The 22,690-nt window shown below is 33.6% G+C and overlaps 1 protein-coding gene across 1 annotated transcript; it reads left to right on the top strand.

Annotated features, from left to right (window-relative positions):
* Positions 1 to 13,188: 13,188 nt before the first annotated feature.
* On the top strand, positions 13,189 to 14,629 carry LOC143606437 (myb-related protein 306-like). The gene is made up of 3 exons (XM_077082207.1): positions 13,189 to 13,325; positions 13,536 to 13,665; positions 13,836 to 14,629. The coding sequence occupies exons 1-3, from the start codon at positions 13,193 to 13,195 to the stop codon at positions 14,569 to 14,571; spliced, it is 999 nt and encodes a 332-aa protein (XP_076938322.1). The 5' UTR covers positions 13,189 to 13,192; the 3' UTR covers positions 14,572 to 14,629.
* The last annotated feature ends 8,061 nt before the right edge of the window (positions 14,630 to 22,690 follow it).

The following is a 22,690-nucleotide window of genomic DNA, read 5'->3' on the forward strand; positions in this document are numbered from 1 at the left end:
TGCAAAACCACAAGATGTAGGAAAAATATATATAAATGGTGTGAATGAGAAACTGTATAAATATACAAATCATTGAATTGCTAAAGTAATAATCATACTAAAAAAGGTATGAAAAATTAGTTATAAATAATTAATTGTAGTCAAAATCGGTTATTAAATCATTTGAAAGGAAATAGTTGGTTATGATTCTAGAAAACATTAATCAGTGAGTTTATGATTCTACAAAATATTAATTAGTGAATTATGTGGCAATTCTAGAGATGGAAACCTTGTAAACTTATGTGGATATCCTATTTGAAGGCCATATGGATATCTTGTTTGTAGGACCAATATTCTATATTATTTTTAGGATTGTATATGTCGTTTTAGTTTGCTTTTAGTCGGTGTAGTACGTACTCGGTACGTTTATTTTATATGTATTGGAGAAATGGGAAGCCTATAATAGGCTCACTTACCCATTTCTTCGAAGAACTCCACAACTCAACACAACTTTTTCACAACTCTTGAAAATAAAAGAAGTTCTCTCTCCACTTCTCCATTTTCTCTCTTTAACATATACAAAACTAAAATCCGAAATCCGAGTGTTGTCGGTGATTTCCGCTAACCAACAATACGGATTGATCCAAATCAAGTTGTGAGATCCATCTAGAGGACCTACAAGTAGAGGTGCACAAATCGGTTTTTTTAAAAAAACCGGTTCGGTTAATAATCGGACCGGTTTTTCTTGGCCTGGAAAAAAACCGGTTTTTAAATAACCGGACCGGTTTATTAACCGGTTTTTTTGGTGCAAAACTCGGACCGGTCTAACCGGTTAGGACCGGTTTAGAAACCGGTTAGAACCGGTTAATAACCGGTTTTTTTAATTAACCGGTTTTTTTTTAAAAATAACCGGTTAATAACCGTTTTTTTTCATAATAACCGGTTTTTTCCATAACCGGTTCAGTAGCCGGTTTTTTCTCTAGAACTTGTAACCGATATACGAACTGGCGGTTACCGGTCAAACCGGTTTTTAAATAACCGGTTTTTGTAAAAACCGGTTTTCGGTTTAAACCGTTGAACCGGTTCACCAACCGGTTTTTTTGCCCATCTCTACCTACAAGTGGTATCAAAGCTTTCGGCTCAACTTTTTGTGGTTTTCGGGTCAAACTTTTTGGATTTTGATTTTAGTTTTTGTTGGATTTGAGGTTGATTTCGTGTTACTCATCTCTTTTGGAGTTTCTTACACCTTAGAAATACACGAGAATCACCAAATCTAAGTTTTTAGTGTTTTAAGATTTTTGTGTCTAAGCTCAGATTCGGCTTAAAAACTCATATCTAGACTGATTTACAGGTTTTTAGACTAAGGTCTTTTTGAATTTTTGGAAGTTTAGGTGCTATATTCTCAAAAAAAAAATCACTGTACCAGTCGCTTCGCGGGTACTGTAGCAATCGCATCACCGAGGTACTGTAGCAGTTGCATCGTCGAGGTACTGTTGCACTTTCGCGCGAACACTGTAGCAACTCGGCACTGTAGCACTTCGCGCAAACACTATAGCAACTCGGCACTATAGCACTTCGCGCAAACACTGTAGCAACTCGAACTGTAGCAAAAAAAAAAAAAACTATTCGAGTTAAAAAAAAAGTCTTACGAATCTGTGCTTGGAGGAAATCTTGATATAGGAGAAAGCCGAAAGACAATGTTAAAAGGAGAATTCGATATGTTTACACATATTAAAGGAGAATCGGTTGCCTCTCTCATCAACAGATTTGAGTCACTCATCACCAAAATGAGAAGTGTCGGTATCATCAATGGTTTGTTTGAGATCAACATGAAGTTGTTGAATTCACTACCTTACACATGGAACATCAATGTGGTTATCATCAAAAGAACCACAAACCTGTATATCATGACACTCTCAGAGTTGGCTTCTACCATCATCTTCCACATTAAACTCCTAGGGTTTCAATTGAGGAATTCGATCCACATACGAAGAAATCAACTTGGGGGGTTTGTTTTAGCGTTTGCAAATCGTTAACAAATATGTATAAATTACCTGGAAATTTATTGATTTGGCTGAGATCCAGTTCGCCGGAAAACGGGACTTCAAGCTTCAAATTATAACTATTTAGAGAGAATGAGAACGAGGGAGAGGTGTGAGCGAGTTTAGTTCGATGCTAGGTTTGTATTTATACTAGTTAAAGGAGCGTATCTTCGTTAATTTCCTTAATTGATTTTGGCCAAAAATTCCGGCGGTGATAACGGGTCAAAACACCGATTACGGGTTAGTTACGCGATGTTTATTGGTGATTAAGGGTAATTAGTTATGGTCTTAAGCCGTTATGAACAATTAATTAGATTAAAAATGGATAAATTGAGCCGTCTAAGCCTCGCCGGCGCTGGAAATCCGGCCGTCGGAGAGCTGCCGTGAAAACGATAGAGGGGGGTGCTTGGGGCTGGGCCTTCTGTTAATATTATTATATTATTATTATTTTAATATATTTTGAATTATTTACATAATGACCCTTCAACTTTGCATTTCTTTTAAAACTGAATTAAAGTATAGTTTCAACTTAGACCTTATACTTTGTAATGTTTCAAAACTAGTAAAACATAAATTGAAATTTACGAATCGAATCTAGAACTTTGAAACGTAATAAAAATTTATTATACTTGGATAATGTTCATATTATACCCGAGTAGTTTGTGAATTGTTTAAGCATAAAAAATGATCGAAAGTAATACAAAATGAATGAACAATGAGTTTCGATCATCAGGAATATTATTTTAATAATAAACGCTAACAAGAATACATTAAAACAATAATCCAGGCTGGTTTTAACGAATGCTAATACAATAAATATTGACGAATACATGAAAGGAAAATTAAGAATATATATATATATATATATATATATATATATATATATATAACAAAACTGAAAATTCAAAATGGGTCGGGTTTTCGGGTTTGAAAAGTAACGAATGTTACAGGATTCACAACTTTTAGAAATTTCGTCCCGAAATTAAAAGAAAAATAAAATTTTAAAAGAAAACAACTCATATGAGGAGTTGTTTAAAAGTTTTAATGATTTTTATATACATATTTAAATAAAAACAATAACGTCGTTCTTTAAATGACCCGAAAGACGCCACAAATGGGAATATGGTAAGGATACTTATATATAGGATGTACCAGGGGCGTATCCACCATACCCTTATCATATTTCATTTGTCCTGTCTTTCAAAATCATTCCAGGTTTTGAGTTATTGCACACAACGTACTTATTATGTCTTCCATGCGAGAACTTGGATAATTACGTGTGACCCATAATGAACTTTATCGTAGGATGGTCCATATAATCCGTCCAATTGTGTTGGTTTAAAAATACAATACGTCCTTATGTGAAAACTTTAGAATTCAAGAACGATGAACTATAGAGATCAAAATTTAATAAAATATAGAAACCAATCCTTAAGATCAAGGATAAATGAGAATATGAAATCATTGAAGTTTTAAAGATACAACGATGATTACCAAACAAAATGCACAAAACTCTTGAGTAGTATGAAATAATTAGAATAACTGATGACATCACTTGAAATCTTGAAGTAATAAAGTTGAGAATAACATGTTAAGTAAACGTAGCATTGAGCTAGAAAATGTAAACACGTAAGTCGATAAGCATTGGGTCTGAGAATAATAATGAAACTTTAACAAAAGAATCAAGTTCTTGGAGTCAATAATGACTTGATGAACAAATGAAAATATCAACGTGAATAAGGGCCGCATTTGAGATTAATAAATAATTGCAACTTCGAGATCAAAGTAAACCATTGACCTCAAATTGGTAAAACATTGAGAACAATATTATCAAAACTTTAAGATCAAATTAAGATATTGATCTTAAATTGGTAAAACATTGGGGTTATGAATAACAAAATGATCCGAACAAAACGTTTAGCGGAAATAGAACAATTTGACCGGACAATTCGTGTAACAAAATAACTCAACATGTGTATAAACATGCTCATAGTCTCCAACTTCCACTAAACGATTATGTTTATGGGAAATCGGTTATAGACCACGAGATTTGAAATAACAAAGTAAACCGCTTCAGGATGTATCTATGAACGGGAATAGTTCACTAACTAACGGATAATCAAGCTCGATATTAACTTCGTAGACAACCTTTTGAAAATAACTTGATACATAGAACTTCATGAAAATGCCAAAACAGAAAAATATCTATAACATATGAAAAGGGGGAAACAAAAAGGTAACTTGCGATGCTTGTCTTCTCGAAAATGGGTTTTGCGGTATGAAGGTTATTATGGTGCGGTGGTACGGTTTACTAATCCGAAACTCGTAGGCGTCACCGGAGGAGGGGAAAGATGACATTGCTTGTGAAAATCGTTTTTTAGGTCGTGATGTTTATAACTCAAAGGAAATTTATGATAATAATTTTGCATATATATTTAGCTAGTTTAAAAAACTTTGGAAAACTTTCGATGTACATGATTTCCCGGTTGGGTGTCATTTTAGGAAAAAATGGAAGTTGTTAGATAAAATAACTCATTAATGGTAATATAATAGTCTCCCGGCTTAGGAATTGTTTAAAGCAAAATATTTTATTTTATTTCAATAGTTTTATTAGAATAATAATAATAATAATAATAATAACAATTAAATTATAGTAATTTTTAATTTGAATTTTCTGCAATAAATTTTGTTCAGTTAATATCTATAAAAATTATAAAGGCACAGCTATGTTTAATTTTTTTTAATATTCTGACACAAATTTAATAAAAAACAAAGTGACATTCAAAATAAAATTAGTGTTGGTTTCTAAAAGGCTTCCGTGAATGCTTCAGTCGATAACTCCTACTAATATATTGACAGTCTCAGCCAATTAACTAGTACTAAAATGGTATTAAAAAATAGAGTTAATATTAATAATAATAATTTTAAGTATGTATTTATTTTAACATCTTTGTAAGTTATGGACCTTCCACATTGGCCACCTCATTGAAGTTTCATAGCTATCACTTACCAAAACAAAAAAGAGGAGTTTATCCAGAATTTACAATTGCCATCATAAATTCTATCAATGACCGATCATTCAATCCGGTTACAATATGAATAGATTGATTATGTGATCATCATAAACGTAATAATGAACGTTCGAAACTACTACGTGTACCTTAACGGTTTGATTTAGAATGAATAAATAGTGTGTTCTTTAACGTCCACATGCTCTTTCTTACAAGTGACAAGTGTTCAAATTACGCAAGTCTCTTCTTCTAGACTAGAGACTTTTAGAAACCCGTTTACAAATAACTAGATGACAGTATCGAACTCAAACACGACAAGGACACAAATTGTGGACCAGATGAGTTAGCCCTTATCGAGAACTGACGTTAGCTTGAAGAGGTGCGACTAGGAACTTAAGTCAAAAAGATGATTACATCATAAAGCTTGTTGACAACGCTTTACGACCGAAGACCACAATTTTCATTTTTCTTCACGAATTGTACTTTTACTTTATTAGTGTTTGTAAATGTAAATAAACATTGATTCATTGATAGTGAAAAGCGTTTAGACGTCCGTCATGTGCCTTTTCATATTCATCAGTTGATTTCATTAGTTGGTCTTGAATTTGGAATTAAAGATGGTTCACATACAAACATATATGGAGAAAATTACTTAAAAAAGGTAACAAATAGTTAATTCTTATCTTATGACGGATACAATAAAAGATAATATAATATAATATAATATAATATAATACATTTTTTCATACAATAGCTAACTCACGCATCTTTTAATCCAATCATAGATATTCACCTCTTCTCCGTCACATAACTTGAACTCTCACCACTTAGGCTATCTAGTCTACTTCCCGCTCACAACCACCGTTGCCTCACCCTCATTGCGACATGGGTATGGATCCCGCTCCTTCACCGCTCACTGCTCACATGCTCTTTCACCGCTCCTTCTTTTCCTCTCTAGGTTGTTTTTGACGTGTTAAGATATCCACACAAATCTCACTGCTCCTCTCTGCCCTTGTGGCAACATCCTCATCACTATCCGTGATGAATCAGCATCCACACCATGTAGCTTCAAAGAGGAACGTCTTTTTCAATCATAAAATCATAATATTTTGTCGAGTATTCAGTAGCAGATCTAGGAATTTTTTTCAAGTAGTGCACTACTTTTAGATGCTTCAATATTATAGAGTCGGGTATGAAAAATTCCGGGTCGGCTCGAGGTTCGGGTTGGTTCGATGGTTCAGGCAAAGTTCATTACATAATAAAAGTATGATAAAATAATAAAAAAATGCACTGTCATTAGAAAGTAAAAAACACAGAATATAAATACAATATTCTTTATGATTTAAAAAAAATACTTATAGTTGTTCCCTACGAGTCTTAATCTTTTAAAATGATTGTATTCGTACTTTGAGAATTAAGATCAGAAATTTTTTCCAAATTTAACAAACAACTTAACAATTAACATCTAGAACCTAAACATTTAACAAATGAATCTAAACTTACATTCATAGTGGGAGGATTCAAGGAAGAGTACGTAGGCCGGAGGAAGGACCAACGGACCAACAGTGCCACAGTGGTGTATGGTCGGCCAGAAAAGAAAAGCAGCAGCGGTGGTCAGATAGTGGTGTGCATTGAGTGCGTGAGTATGAAGAGGGGAGAGTGAGTGAGGCAGGCGCTATGTAACTTTGTGTTTTATACAACACTAATTGATATAAGGCTGAAAAAAGTTCAAAAATTTCACTATTAGAAGGAATCGAACCCGTGACCTTAAGTTTACAAAACCAACAACCTACCAACTAGACGGGCACTTATATTGTAAATAGGGTGGTTCCTTCCTAATTTATAAGATGGTTCCCTCTAATATATATATATATATATATATATATATATATATATATATCATACACTATTATTTCGAAACTTGGGTATTTCCAGAGAACTACCCATTTGATATGTAGATCCACCATTGGGAGTATGTATAATCATACAACACAAATGAAACAAATATGAACTTAAGTAATTAACTATCCGACATCATATTATTATGTAATAAATTCGTAAGTAATCTTGTATTTTTTATACTGAGAGCTATAACCAATAAGAGAAACATGGCTGCATCACTTGTGATGAGGTAATGCCTACCAGGGCCTTGGACAAGGCCTGAACGAATGATAAATGAACATAGACCAAGAAGGAAAGAAAAAACGGCTAAGACATTATGGATTGTGTCCCATCCTAATCGAACAAGTCCTTAGAAATGACGGCTTGCTGGGGAAGAAGGGAAAAGATAGAAGCCAACCGAGGATGCCCAAGTCATGGGCAAGCCTCAAAGAGTTAGCAGAGCCAAGTTAGAAGCCGAGCATGGTAATCACACCTAAATCGGCTCCGGACCATCAATTCACCAAGAGACATCACCACAGGTTAGAGGCGTGGAAAGAAATGACCTAGACGCATAACACAATTCCAATCCTTAAAGAAATTAGGAATTTTATTGTCACATTAGGGTTTAGGTTTCGCCGTTTCTGGAAGGCAAACCAATCACCCACAACCTCAAGATGATAGAAACGATAAAGGTCCACTGAAGGCCAACCATTACATACACGACTAGCAAATTTAAAATGCAATGATCATTTTCAGAGACCAATTGGATGCATTTGAGAGAAATGAATCACATAGCATATGAAAAAGTTTGATCAAGAAAGAGAATAGTGGGTTTGTGACTCTAGCAATAGGAATGGAATATGTTGAAGTATATTATATGTGACTGAACTTTTTAGATCTAAATGCTTAAGGCTACTAGTTTTGTACTATCTAATTGAGTGGCTTAACTTATGGGGTATGCTTGGTATTGGATAATACAATAGAAAGAGAATAAAATGGACAAGAGAATGAAATGAATTATTATTGTTCTTTTGTCTTTTATGACAACCAATTGGAATGGAATGAATTATTACATTATGTTGTTTGAAAGCTAAAAAAAACAAAACAAAGCGCTAGATTGCAATACAAATGACAAAAATAAATAAATAAATCCCTAACCTCAAAATAAAGAAAACTTAATAAAAAATGACAATTGCAATGGTAGTAGAGATGGGGCTGGTGACGTTGAAGGTGGCAGCGACAACGCTGGTGGTAGTCAGATGACGATGGCTGTGGTGATGGAGACGAAGACAGTGGTGGCGACGGCTATACTGGTTGCTGTGGTGGTGGTAGCGGTTGCCAGGTGATGGTGGTGGCGCTGACAGTAGTGGTTGCGGGGTGATGGTGGTGGAAGCATGGTGGTGTCGACGATAGCGGTAGTAACACTAGTGATCAGGTGATGGTGGTGGCAGTCCGATAGTAGTGGGGGTGGTGGTGGCGGTCAGGTGGTGGCGCTGGTAGTCAGGTGGTGGTGGTGATAGTCGCAGTGGTCAGGTAGTGGTCACGATGGTGGTGGTTAGGTGGCAGCAATGGTGGTAGAGACGACAACAGCTGTGTGGTGCCGGTTAGGTGGTGGTGGTTGTCAGGTGGTGGTGTGATCAAAAGAGTGGGGTGAAAAAAAAAGGTGAGAAGAAATGTTTTTAATGGAATGCGATTTCTTGTGGAAATTGTTGATTTTATTTCATTAACCAAGCAAAAACCTATTTTTCATTCATTTACAATGATTCATATCATTCCTCATCTACTTCTTGCATATCAAACAATTGGGCTGTAAATGAACCGAACGAACACGAATAAGGCCTTGTTCATGTTCATTTATTAAGGAAATAATGTGTTCACGAACACTTACCAAATGAGATTTTATGTTCATGTTCATTCATTAAGGAAATGAACGTGTTCACGAACGGTTCACGAACATAAATGAACACAAACAAAATCGGCAGAGCCTAGAGATTGAGACCGATTAATAAATGAATCGAGCAGGCACAAACAAGGACATGTTCATGTTCGTTAATTAACTTTAAACGAAAATGAACACTTAATCGAACAAATATTTATGTTTACGTTCGTTTATTTAAAAAATAAGCATTCGTGTTTGTTTGTTTAAAATCTAAACGAACATAATTGAGCAAAGATAAACAAGCATAAATGAACATATATGAACAAATGCAAATGAACACAAACAAACACAAACGAACATAAATGAAAACACTTAAATAAACACAAATTAACAAATATAAAACCTTTAAGTATATGACTCATCAAGATAATATTAAATTATTTATATTAATACATAAACGAACATAAATAAACAGACATAAATGAACGTTCATGAACATAAAAAACGTTTGAACCTAAATGAACGAACGGAATACGTGTTCATGTTCGTTCGTTTAATTAAACAAACACAATTTTTTATTCATGTTCTTTCATTTATTAAATAAAAGAACATAAACGAACTTCCCGTCAAACAGTTCATGAACAGTTCACCGAATGTTCGGTTCATTTACAGGCCTACCAAACACCACCATAGTTACATGGACATGAATGCTATATTCACTAGGCTAGCTAAGACATAAAATTTACTAATATGTGATTCCACAACTAGTACAGAGCCCATAAAAATGGTCCGTGTAGGGAATGTGTACGTAACTTGTGACATGATTTTGACGTAAATAATATATAGATGATCGGTACGTACGTACGTACGTGATCTAGTGACTACGCATGCAACTTTGGAAAGGATTTTGACGTATATAAGACTACATCGAAGTAACTTTATTAGTGTCCATGTCTAATTAAACTTTTTAATAAGTTAATCAACTCGCAATAATCCAGTCCTCCCCTTGAGGTTGATGCTTAACCTATATATTTCACTCACCTTCATGTTTCCTTTAATAACGGTGGACTCAAGCTTCCCTAGTCTGGGTCCAACTAATTAATATTCGTTTTAATTTTAATTACATATGCAATTGATTGTTCAAGACTATAGTACGTCCACGTTTTATATGCATCCTATTTTATAATCATTTAGATATATCATTTGAAAAAATCACACAATACTAGAATCACCGTCAGTTATCTTAAAACACAAGATGTTTTCATAATAAGTGAAACAAAAAACACTAATACACACACATATACTCATATACTAGCTCTTTTCATAGTACCAATATAGCATAAAGAACAAGCGATCTTCCATACATATATTTTAAACATCAATTAATAATGAAAAATTGAAAATAAATAATCTCAACTTTTGTTTATTGTCTGATAATAATCCCAATTTTAAAAATTACTACTAGTGGTCCCAACTTTAAACTATTTTTGTCTCAATGGTCCTCTGTTAAAAAACACTTAACGCTGTTATGTTTTTTTCCCAAGTTTCAAACCGATGTTTTATGGCTTTTGATCGGAAGAACGATACGATTCGACCGATGTAAAACTTATCTCGAAACTGTTATCCAAGAGACAAAACAATGTTTCAATTCGGATGTTTGAATTTTCAATTAAGAAAAATCAAGTCATTTGAATCACCGTTTTGAGATAAGTGTTATATCAGTCGAATCATATCGTTCTTCTGATCAAAAGCCCTAAAACATCGGTTTGAAACCTGAGAAAAAACTTAACGGCGTTAAGTGTTTTTAAATGAAGCATCATTGAGACAAAAATAGTTGAAAGTTGGGACCGCTGGTAGCGATTTTTAATGTTGAGATTATTATCAGTCAATACATAAAAAGTTGGGATTATTTATTTTCAATTGTCTATTAATTTAAATGAAGGAAGTTTAAAGTTTTGTTAAAGTATACGAGGGTGTTAATTAAAGATCTATTTGTGTTACATCTCTTATTATTTTTAGTTACGAAAGCTACAACTCATTCAACAACGTCGATTTTTTTAATGCACCTCTGACTGCAGGTAAGTTGTAAAAACCATCAAATAACATTCGGGCATAGCAGGCGTTGGAGTGGGCTAACTATCCAAGACTAACGTCTCATTATGTTTATATTTTATGATAGTTTATTACAATTAAGGATCTCTTATCCATTGATGAATAATTTTTATAAAGACATATATATGTATGCAGTTTATGAAGGTTTTTTTTAAGACGTTAAAACTTAACCGTTGTGACTCCTCAGGTTTAGAGCGTTATCTCTGATTCTTGTGTAAACCCAACCGCTGTAACTCCCCGGGTTTAAAAACGTTAAAAACTTTTCTTATATGTTTCAATATTGTAGTTTTCGAACACAAATTATATTTTTAATTGCATTTTGAATCATAAATTAGCAAGGAGCAACCGAATCAAGAAAAAACAAGAAACTTGTTTATCAAGAATCTAAGAACAACATTAAAGACTAAAAAAAATATATATATATATATATTGTAGTTTTCTTTAAATTAAGTGAATCACATATATACACTACTAGGAAACTGGGTAATTTGCTACACACTTTTGCGTCACACATTCGTACCACACAACCATTTTCGACACAATTGTGACACACATGTCGAGGAGCAAAAATGCTTGTCGAAAAATCCTATGCGTCTGGATTTTGCTACATGTGTTACACCTACCCTATATTTTTGTTATTATAAATTTATTTTAAAGATTATTAATTTTATTGAAGTTCCCTGAAGTAATTTGTATTTTGTAGGTTTAACTAGACCGAGCGTAGCAAATGCGCCAAAAAATTTAAATAATTTATGATTAAGGCATATTTTTATTTTGTTATTGTTTTATATATTGATATAAATTAACAAAAGTTTTGCACTTTATCTGCGGTATATTACATTACACTATTTATAACATATTATATATCTACATCACATTAGTTTTTAGAGTAAAAAAAAAAACCCTTCATATTTTAGATGAGATTAAATAAAGGGTAATAGTTAGTCATATGTCTTAGATTAAAATGGCGTTAGATAAATGTTTGAGATTAAATAAATAACAAAAATAATAATCATAGTAATAATAATTAATAACTAGCTTTAATTAGTAACTTACCATTAATTAACCATAAATAACTATTAGTTAAAAAATTACATTCCACATTTGACTTAGATACTTGGTTGAAATCTTTTCTTAAGAACTTAATGTTTTAAAAATCGGTATTTAACTCGTATCGGATTAAGCTAAAAAATGGTACAACCGGTTGAACCGGACTGTACCGAGAGGTTGAACAGGGTTAATAGTTTACCTTATAATATCATATAAACGTAACTTCAACTCAAAAAATAATCTAAAATTGTATGATTCTATAATAAAATATAATCCAAAAGTTAATCAATAATAAAAATATAATACAAAAGCTTTTGATTTTCAAAAATAATCCAAAGGTTCACTCGTTTTGATGCTAATTGCTATGTTAAAGGTAGCTTTTAAAAAATATAAGCCGCAAAATATCAAAAATTGCTTGGGCTTAGAACCGGTTTTCCGGTTTAAACCGGTATTTTAGAAAAAAACCACCGGTTCAATGTTCTAGCAAACTGCCCAAAAATACCGGACATCAAATACCGGTCTGATATGCGAAATCCGGTATTACCGGTTCAACCTGCCGGTATGAACCGGTTTTTAAAACATTGCAAGAATTACCTCTGTTGTGAATCTAACACAAAAAGTTTAACAAGTTAGATTAATAAGTCAAAGAGTAACATAAATCCAGGCAACAATATTTAAATTTGATGAATAATTTAAATTTTGTAATAAACCTAATAAGATTATGCAATCTTATAATATAATGGTTTCATATTTCCATTCTCTTGTTTACATAAAATGTGTAGTGTTAAATTAATGCATTAATAACTTTTAGTTTTGTTTTGCCACCTGGCCAAGAAAGGTTCATCTCCTTCATTTTAATCTCCATGAAGGTTGACTTTTTGAAAGCAAGAAGAGTGAATGCTGCTTGCCATCTTCTTTTGACTTTTGTATGCTCATTATGTTAGAGAGAGAGTAAAGTCACTCCTTTTTTTTTTTTACCTGTATTCAACATTTCAACCCCTATTTTTGGCCAACCATTATCACCACCGTCAATCTCTCGATATATAGCATAGAAAGGGGTATACACCTATCCAAAGACCCTTGTCTTGCCGTTTATCCTAGGTTGAAAGAAAAATAAATAAAGAATCCCCATCTCATTTCATATTCATGAACACACACTGAGTGAGAAAATATTATATAAAAATCAGTCATCCATCAATCTTTACTACCAAAGAAGATCTTGAAGAAGGAAGATTGAAATGGGAAGACCACCTTGTTGTGACAAAGTTGGAGTTAAGAAAGGGCCATGGACTCCAGAAGAAGATATAATTCTTGTTTCTTATACTCAAGAACATGGTCCTGGGAATTGGAGATCTGTTCCTACCAATACTGGTAATGATTTTCTAGTTTCTACTTCTTTGATTTGGTTCAACAAATCTTTTGGTTTTTGTGTTTTAATTTGTGGGTTCTCATTGTTTTTCAATAAAGATTCTTTATTAGATGTGGTTTGTTAGACTCATTAAATTAGGGTATTTATTATATCCTTCATTTTTTGCTTCTTTTTCAATAAAGTTTTAAACTTTATGTTTTGTTTGTGTTCAGGTTTGCTAAGATGTAGTAAGAGTTGCAGGCTCCGATGGACGAATTATCTCCGGCCAGGTATCAAACGTGGTAACTTCACTGATCAAGAAGAGAAGATGATCATCCATCTTCAAGCCCTTCTTGGCAACAGGTACGGTTATGTTTATCCATTAGCCGACATCTCGGTTACGGTTTTATATCAAAACAACCTAAACAATCCAATCAAAACGTTTAGATCTGTAAAGAAAATTTATGATTTTGTTGTTTAAAATTTCTTTTTTTTTTTGTGTTAGTGATGTGGAATTTTGGTTAAAATTGCAGATGGGCAGCTATAGCTTCTTATCTTCAGCAAAGAACAGATAACGATATCAAGAATTACTGGAACACCCATCTGAAAAAGAAGCTAAACAAGCTCCAGACAAACCCATCTTATCAAGAAAATCATCATCATTCAAGGGTCTCAAACTCATCATCATCCTCCGAAACAGCCATGTCTAAAGGTAAATGGGAGAGAAGGCTCCAAACTGATATCCACATGGCCAAACAAGCACTTTGTGATGCTTTATCTCTTGATAATAAATCCATCAAGATTCCTGAATTATCCTCATCAATTAGTTCAAACCCTACTTCCCAAATCCACCATCAAGCTATCCTACCACCACCACCACAAGTCTGTCACAGCACAACTACTTTTGCATCAAGTGCTGAAAACATCGCGCGGTTGCTCCCGAATTGGATGAACAAGCCACAAAAATCGTCACATACAAGCTCCGAAAGCATCGGTACTACTCAGAACTCTATCAACTCTATCAAAGAACAGTTTCCAAGTCCTTCAAGTGAATCACTACAGTTTGGCAATAATTCAGATGTTTCGCAATCTATTTCACCCGAAACCACAAGCTTATTCCAGGATGAACGCAAACCGAAGATCGAAAGTGCTCAATTACCACCTCTTAGTTTCCTGGAGAAATGGCTTCTTGATGATGCTCCTGCTCAAGAACAAGAAGATAACCTTATGAATCTTGCCCTTGAAGAAACGGATGACTTGTTACTCTAAATCTTTTCTCGTCTTGGTTTTTGGGAGTGGTTGATAAATATTGGTTTATGCACCAGCAATTCACTAGGTAATATACAAGTGTTAGGCCAATACAGGTCTTTCAATAATCTTAAACAAGTTTCAGCAGCTTGATCAAGAAAGCAAATTTAGGTTTTTCTTTTTCTTTTTCTTTTTCTTTTATTAATGTTCTAGAAAGTGTTGAAAAGAAGTGTAAATTCTAGTACTGGATAGCCTTAACTTTCATCTTCTTTGAACAAATCTTTGTACTTTAAGTTTCTTGATGAGAATTACGTTTTCAAGTTTCTGATGATATTTATTTTTTTAATTTTCTGCAATTTATTATTGGGTAAGAGAGATTGAAAGTGTTCATATGATCATTTGGTATCCATTTTATATTTATTTTTCTTGATTATCCTATATTTTTTTAAAGTTATTTAATCTTATCACGAATCGATGCATTCGAATTAAATGCGTTTTCCTTTCAGACCGACAAGAATTGATCAATCAAGACGTATCGTATTATTTCATTCGCTTTACTTTATAAATTTTGATAATTTAAACACAATATTTTCACAAAAATTGAAATTATTTTGATTTCTTAGCCAAAAAAGTTATTAAATTTTCCGTTTTTATCTTAAATAATACTAACTTTCTCGTCGAGTTGTACTAATAATGTGAGCAGTGCATTAAATTTGATTGTCTTAAAGATGGACACCTTTTATAATAATTAAATGGACATGAATGCAAATCTAATTACGAGTAAATTACACAAATATAGTTGTGAGATATATGTAAAATTGTAATTATTATCCTTGTAATATCGTTCTTGTGTATGAGTCACTCTTAAAATATACTTCAAATTAAATAAAATTAATCTGTCAACAACAGTAAATAAGGTTTTTAAGACTATCTCTATCTTATTGTTTCCTAATTTACGATACATTCATCAATTGGCGAAGCTTGGACTTTTATATAGGGGTTGAAAGTTTCGAACCTTATTTCGGAGAGGGCCGAATTCGATATATATAAAATTTTCGAATGAAAACACGTAAATTTACAATACTAAACAAAAAAATGATGGGTTCCTCAAAAGCTTCGCCCATGCATCCATATCAAAATTTGTGGCTATATATCGAAAATTACAAAATGTGACTATTACATATTATATGTGTAATTATTGTAAATTATATGTTACCTGCTGGAAACTTATGAATTTATGTGAGGTATATATATATTTTTTCGAACTGTAGTTTATGTGAGATATTAAGTACCTGTAAAATAACCACAATTACACATATTTCATGATTATATATGAGCAAAAACCAGATTAAAAAGAAAATCCCATCTACATTTATAATCACTAAACTAAATTACATACAGTGTCAGTGTGTGATTGTTTACATATATATAAGTCCAATATAAATACATGTAGGTCCTTTAAATGGATCTCAAGACTTGGACTCGGATCAATCCGTGTTGTTGGTTAGCGGAAATCACCAACGACACTCGGATCTCGGATCTTAGTTCGTTTGGTTTATTTGCTTGAAAGAGAGAAAATGAGAGAAGTGGATGAGAGAAAGAAACTTCTTTATTTCCAAGAGTTGTAAAAAGGGGTTGGAGTTCATTGGATAAATGGGTTAAGTGGCCCTTTTATAGGGTCCCCATTTATCCAAAACTTACAAAATAAACGTACAAACTAAACGTACCGAGTACGTACTACACCGACTAAAAGCAAACTAAAACGACATATACAATCCTAAAAACAATATACAATATTGGCCCTGCAATCTCCCTCTAGGATTGAGTATGTCGAGGAACCTTCGTCAAGTTCTTTGCTTCGTCTTTATTTCTTGAAACTTAGTACTTGTCTTGATCCAGGATCTAGAACCATATTGGATCTTGAACAGTTCTTTATTTTCCAGTCTTATAGACTTGAACTTCAGTCTCATTTTCTGGGAAGGATCGGCAACAGCAAATTTTAGAAACATCAGATGCGGGAGGCTCGACATCTAATTTTCTCTTGTTGACTTTCTTGAGCCAATGGTTTTTTTCCTTGTCTTCAGATACAATCAGTTCTTTTTTTAGGTTCAACCACCAACTTTCACGTTCTCGTTTTCTTTTTAAGTGCTTCAACATCTGCAACTCCAAGCAGACTTGATCTTGATCTACCTGTCCATGTATAGCTGCACAAACCTTAGAACGATAAGATTCGCTCACAGACCCTGTCGAGGGTCAAGAAAAAATCGTTCATAGGCCCTCCCAATTTCAATCCCTCAACTTGTAAATGATTTGTTTAAGTCCCATATTTCTAACGAACTTTGCATGAACGAACTTGACAACAAAACACATGATTTTGAATGGAACAAAGTTTAACAAAATATGTACGAACATAATAATAACTTAAAATCTTTTTGGCATTTTCATATATTTTAAATATAACGAAAATATATACATAACATTTTGAAGTTAAAACTAAAACAAAACAAAATCCAAATAAACAATAAAAGATAGGAGTAAATATGAAATTAATATTATATATCAATAATATTTACAGAAAACGTTTACTAAATTATTTTTCTGAAAAAGATCACAACATGGAATCACATTATCTGTTAACGTTCTAGATCACACTTCTATTTGGACATTATTATGCCAAGAACCCAAAGTCGATTGTAGATATAATTTGTCCACTTTAAACTTAACAAGTATTTTGATGTCAACATGATACGTTAAGGTACAATTAGGCACAATGCTTGTGTGGTCCCCATTTAATCCGACAAATTACAGACTCCATCATACCTCAGGCTTAATTTGCTTTCACATGTCACCTCAACTTGACTTAAACCTTTCTTAGTTGATCACAGTAATCTTATTAATACACTTGACACTTTGACTTTGTGCACTTGAAACTTTGTACACTTAACTCGATCTAGAAAAATTAAAATAAAGCAGAAGTTCAGGTCATAACAATCAGGTCGGATAATACCATATTATCGCGCAGAGAAAGTCCAAGGCTTGAACAAAAGAAAGAAAATAAAACAAAGCAGAAGATTCAGGGCCTTAACAATCAGGTCGGATAATACCATATTATCGCGCAGGAGAAAGTCCAAGAATTGAATCAAAATAAATGAAGAAATAAAGCAGAAGTTAAAATTCCTATAACTGACTCCTTTTCTGATTCTTTTTCTTGATTTTTCTTTTTCTTTTCTGACTCTTTTGTTTTTCTTTTTCTTGCTTTTCTTGACGCTTTACTTGACTCTTTTCTTGACTCAATAAAAATTAGACTCAATAAAAATTAAAAATGACACTGATTTTTCATAAGACAACTGTGATAAGGTAAAGAGAGGCTTGGGTATGACATGTTTAATTGCATTTCAGCCTTCATTAATATGACTTTAGTTGGAGTCGGCAACCGCTTCATAACGTGTAACCACTAGCATAGGCAGATATTTAAGTTTATATCAATATGACACTTACTCATTTGTCAAGCCTATCTACACATCACGCAATGATCTTGTTGGCTTTTTATGTACTCTTTTCATGTGCTAGAATCGTTAGAGATAATTTCTTATCATATTTCAATGGTCGGATCAATTTCTCAAAATTTTAAAAATTTTAAATATCCGACTCCCTCTAAGCAGGAGCTCCCTCTAAACGGGACAATTCCTTTTAGATTTTCTTAAAAGTAATATAAAATCTTTTTGGTAAATATCCGACTCCCTCTAAGTAGGAGCTCCCTCTAAACGGGACAATTCCTTTTAGATTTTCTTAAACGTAAGATAAAATCTTTTTGGTAAATCGAATGATTTGTTTTTGCTTTTCTTAAGATGAATTGAAAATCTTTTTGGTGAGTTAAACTTAACTCATTTTCTCCCTCTAAAATTGTGACATATTTGAAAAATATTTATAATTTTATTTACAAAAAGATAGATAGTTTGTTTTAATCAAAATTGATCATGCCGATCTATTCGACCCGAAATTCAAATCGAGCATGATCGATGGTTTTAGTGAAAAGGTCAGCAAAGTTGTTGTCAGATGGACTATCTTAAGCATGCATTATCACATTGTATGACAAATTTGAAGAGATTCAAACCGAGATCCAACAGTTGATGTTGGATCCATCACTTGAGAGAAGCAGTTGGACGAGGTTGGTTTGAGAAACGCTCGAAAAGTTGTTGTTGAACCATTTAAACAATGCTTCCCTTCCATGAAGTTTGTCCTCCCATGTCGCTTATGAAAGACTCGAATCCGCCATCAAATGGTTTAACATCAAATAGCAAGATTTCGTCTCCCATCATATGCCGGGTGCAATCACTATCTAAGTACCTAATACTATTGATAGTCCTCCTTGATTGACCCTGCATGCACTAAGCTTTCAAATAGACATGGGTTCCTGGGATACTTTTGTCCCGGGAAGGTCAACCGTAAGTCGACCAAACTTGATTTTATTTCCTGAAAACCATTTATTTCTTTTTGGAGCCTCACTTGATGAAGAGCGGTCCTTAGGAATCCAAGCAAAAACTTGTTCCTTGGTTTTGGCAATTTTGGACTTCTCTTTTCTTGCTTTTGAAACTGTTTTTAGTAAATCATCAGACTTTGCAGTCTTTGGATCCTTTTTGATTTTATCCTTCTTGGTTTTCCAAAAAAGTTTCTTTTTTGTGTTTTAATTTATTTACTTTGGATCTTACATCCATTTCACTAGGTTCACTATCAGCTTGATCAGTCCTTGAATCAGGGCTACTAAAAGCTCTTTTTGGGGACTGACTAAGCCGCCTTTGAATATCAAGCTGTTGCTTGAACCAGTGCTTGCAATGTCTTGCAAGGTGAGAAGAGTGACCACACACAAAACAACACTTTCTCCTGGGAGTGCCAAAGAACTCATCTGAACTGTAATGTGGTTGGTGTGGTGGGAAAGGTGATCCATGGAAAGGAACATGATTATAAAACACATTTGTATAATATGGATTAACAAAATTTTGTTGATAATGACCATAGTAATTGTTATCATAGAAGTTGTATGACTGAGGGTTTCTTGATTGATTGGTTGTTTGAGAAAATGATCATTTATTTGGTGGAACATATTTACACGACGTACTTGTCTTTTCATTTTCAAAAACTTTGCTTTTACATGAATTATCCTCAGTCTCACAACTTGATGATGAACAACTTGATATGTTTACCTCAACAGGCCTACTTTCGTTGACACATTTTTCAACAAAAGTTTCATCACAAACGGTTTCATAATCTGAGTCAGAAGAAGAACATTCACTTTCATTACGTACATCATTACAACTATCTTCACTAGTGGTTTCGCAAAATACAGTTTTTGATTCCGACATCAAACATCCCAACATGGATTCACAAACTTTATTACAAACTGGATTGTTAATAGTTTTGGTTAGATCCACACATGATTCAAAACGTGGTTCTAACATTCTTTTTAGCTTACAATCCAGGTTAACCGTCCCACATTCACCACCATTTACATCACCAGCTGCTACACAAGACACATTGATGTCAGATTTATCAGATGATGGGACTGGAGCAGCAGTTTGAGAGGCAGAAGGAACAAATTTCACAGGCGTTGGTATCCTACCAACCCCGTATTCCATTTCTTCCTCAGGAAAAGTATTATAGCTAAAGTGAGGCAAACTGGTGTAGTTATCATTGAATGGTGGTGGTACGGCAGTGTAATCGTACCCCAACCCCGCTTTAACATTAGTACTTCTCTGAGCTCCAATAAGATCATCTAACTTCTCAGATGATGCCTCAAATCTTTCGACTTGTTTTTCCTTTTCTTTCTTATCAGAAACTTCGAGTTTTAATTTCTTAATTTCTTCTTTTAAATCATTAATTATGTCTTTATGATAAATGACATTATGCTTTTCTCGAAAAATTTCAAGTCTAAGATTAGCTACATCATCGTGATGAGTTTTAATCTTTTCAACGTAGATCTTGTCAGCTTTTACATATTCAGAATTTAACTGACGAAGTTTTGCATTTTCTTTCAAAACTTCGTCTTGATGATATCTATAGTATGTGACTTTGTTGATGCATGCTTGAGAACAAAGATTGTGATTTATCTCATCAGCTGGTGATGTGTCGGGAATGATAGGACATGCATGACTACTTTTACCGGCAGCACTTGTCCCAACTTTATTACTTGTCCCAACTTTATTTTCTTTGAACTGATTGTTCATTTGGAGCTTATTTTCCATTATTTCAAAAGACTTGATGGTAGAAGTCGACTCTGAGAGTGTCATGGTATACAGATTTGTGGTTCTTTTGATGGTAACCACATTGATGCTCCATGTATAAGGCAGCGAACTCAACAGCTTCATGTTGATCTGAAACAAACCATTGATGATACCAACACTTCTCATTTTGGTGACGAGTGACTCAAATCTGTTGATGAGAGAGGAAATCGATTCTCCTTTAATATGTGTAAACATGTCGAATTCTCTTTTCAATATTTCCTTTGGGCTTTCTCCCATATCCAGATTTCCTCCAAGCTTAGGTTCGTAAGACATTTTTTTAACTCGATTAGATTTTTTTTTGGAAAGAGAAAAAAATTTTAAGTTTTTTTTTTTTTTTTTTGCTACAGTACCAAGTCGCTACAGTGTTTCGCATGAGTTGCTACAGTACTGAGTCGCTACAGTCCCCCCCCCCGATGCAAAGCGATTGCTACAGTACCTTGCGAAGCGAAGCGGTTGCTACAGTACCCCCCGTGCGAAGCGAAACGATTTGCTACAGTACCCCCCGTGCGAAGCGAAACGATTTGCTACAGTACCCCCCCCCCCCCCCCCGTGCGAAGCGATTGCTACAGTACCTTGCCCCCCCTCCCCCGCGATTGCTACAGTACCTCGGAAGTGACTGCTACAGTACCGATGCGATTTTTTTTTTTTAAGAATATAGCATCCAAACTTCCAAAAAGTCTAAAAGACTTTAGTATAAAAATCAATAAATCGGCCTAGATCTGAGTTTTAAGCCGAATCTGAGCTCAGACACAAAAACTTAAAATACTAAAAACTTGGATTTAGTGATTCTCGTGTATTTTCAAGGTGTAAGGGACTCCAAAAGAGATGAGTAACACGAAATCAACCTCAAATCCAACAAAAACTAAGATCAAAATCCGAAAAGTTTGACCCGAAAACCACAAAAAGTCGAGCCGAAAGCTCTGATACCACTTGTAGGTCCTCTAAATGGATCTCAAGATTTGACTCGGATCAATCCGTGTTGTTGGTTAGCGGAAATCACCAACGACACTCGGATCTCGGATCTTAGTTTGTTTGGTTTATTTGCTTGAAAGAGAGAAAAGGAGAGAAGTAGATGAGAGAAAGAAACTTCTTTATTTCCAAGAGTTGTGAAAAGGGGTTGGAGTTTTTTTGGATAAATGGGTTAAGTGGCTCTTTTATAGGGTCCCCATTTATCTAAAACTTACAAAATAAACGTACAAACTAAACGTACCGAGTACGTACTACACCGACTAAAAGCAAACTAAAATGACATATACAATCCTAAAAACAGTATAGAATATTGACCCTAAAATACCAATATGTAGCTCCATTATGTTCTTGTGTTCTTCGTCAGTACCTAAAGTTACATATAATGTAGCTCCAATATGTTCTTGAAGCTTTTCGTAAAATTAAGTTACATTTATATTATAATAAAATTATATTGTTGGAAGAATTCTGGAATAGTGGAAGAACTCGGTTAAAAGTTGAAGAAGAAAAATTGGAATAAAAAAATTAATGGAAAACAGGGAAAAACCTTGAATTAAATTGTTGTATAATAGTGATTTTTTTAAAGAACTGGTTGTGTTAATTAATATGAGGATTGACTATTTCTGGTTAATCAATAAGATGATTTAAATGAATAAAGAACAGTATGTTATGAGGTAGCTTTTGAACATGTATATATTACACAAGTTTGTCAAATAATAAAAATAAACAAGGTCCGTTATTTGAAAGAAAAGAACAAAATTAAAGGTAAAATAAAAAGTAAAATATATAACACAAATAATAAGATGTTTAAAATCTCAATTTTACAAATTCTAAAAAATCTCTTTATACACAATATTTTCCATAGTTCTTTTGGCTCATTACCCATGATAAATGAA

Source organism: Bidens hawaiensis, unplaced genomic scaffold (assembly GCF_021521415.1).
Source record: "Bidens hawaiensis isolate Kalapana, Puna unplaced genomic scaffold, B.hawaiensis_p1.1 tig00074795_1, whole genome shotgun sequence".
Lineage (NCBI taxonomy): Eukaryota > Viridiplantae > Streptophyta > Magnoliopsida > Asterales > Asteraceae > Bidens > Bidens hawaiensis.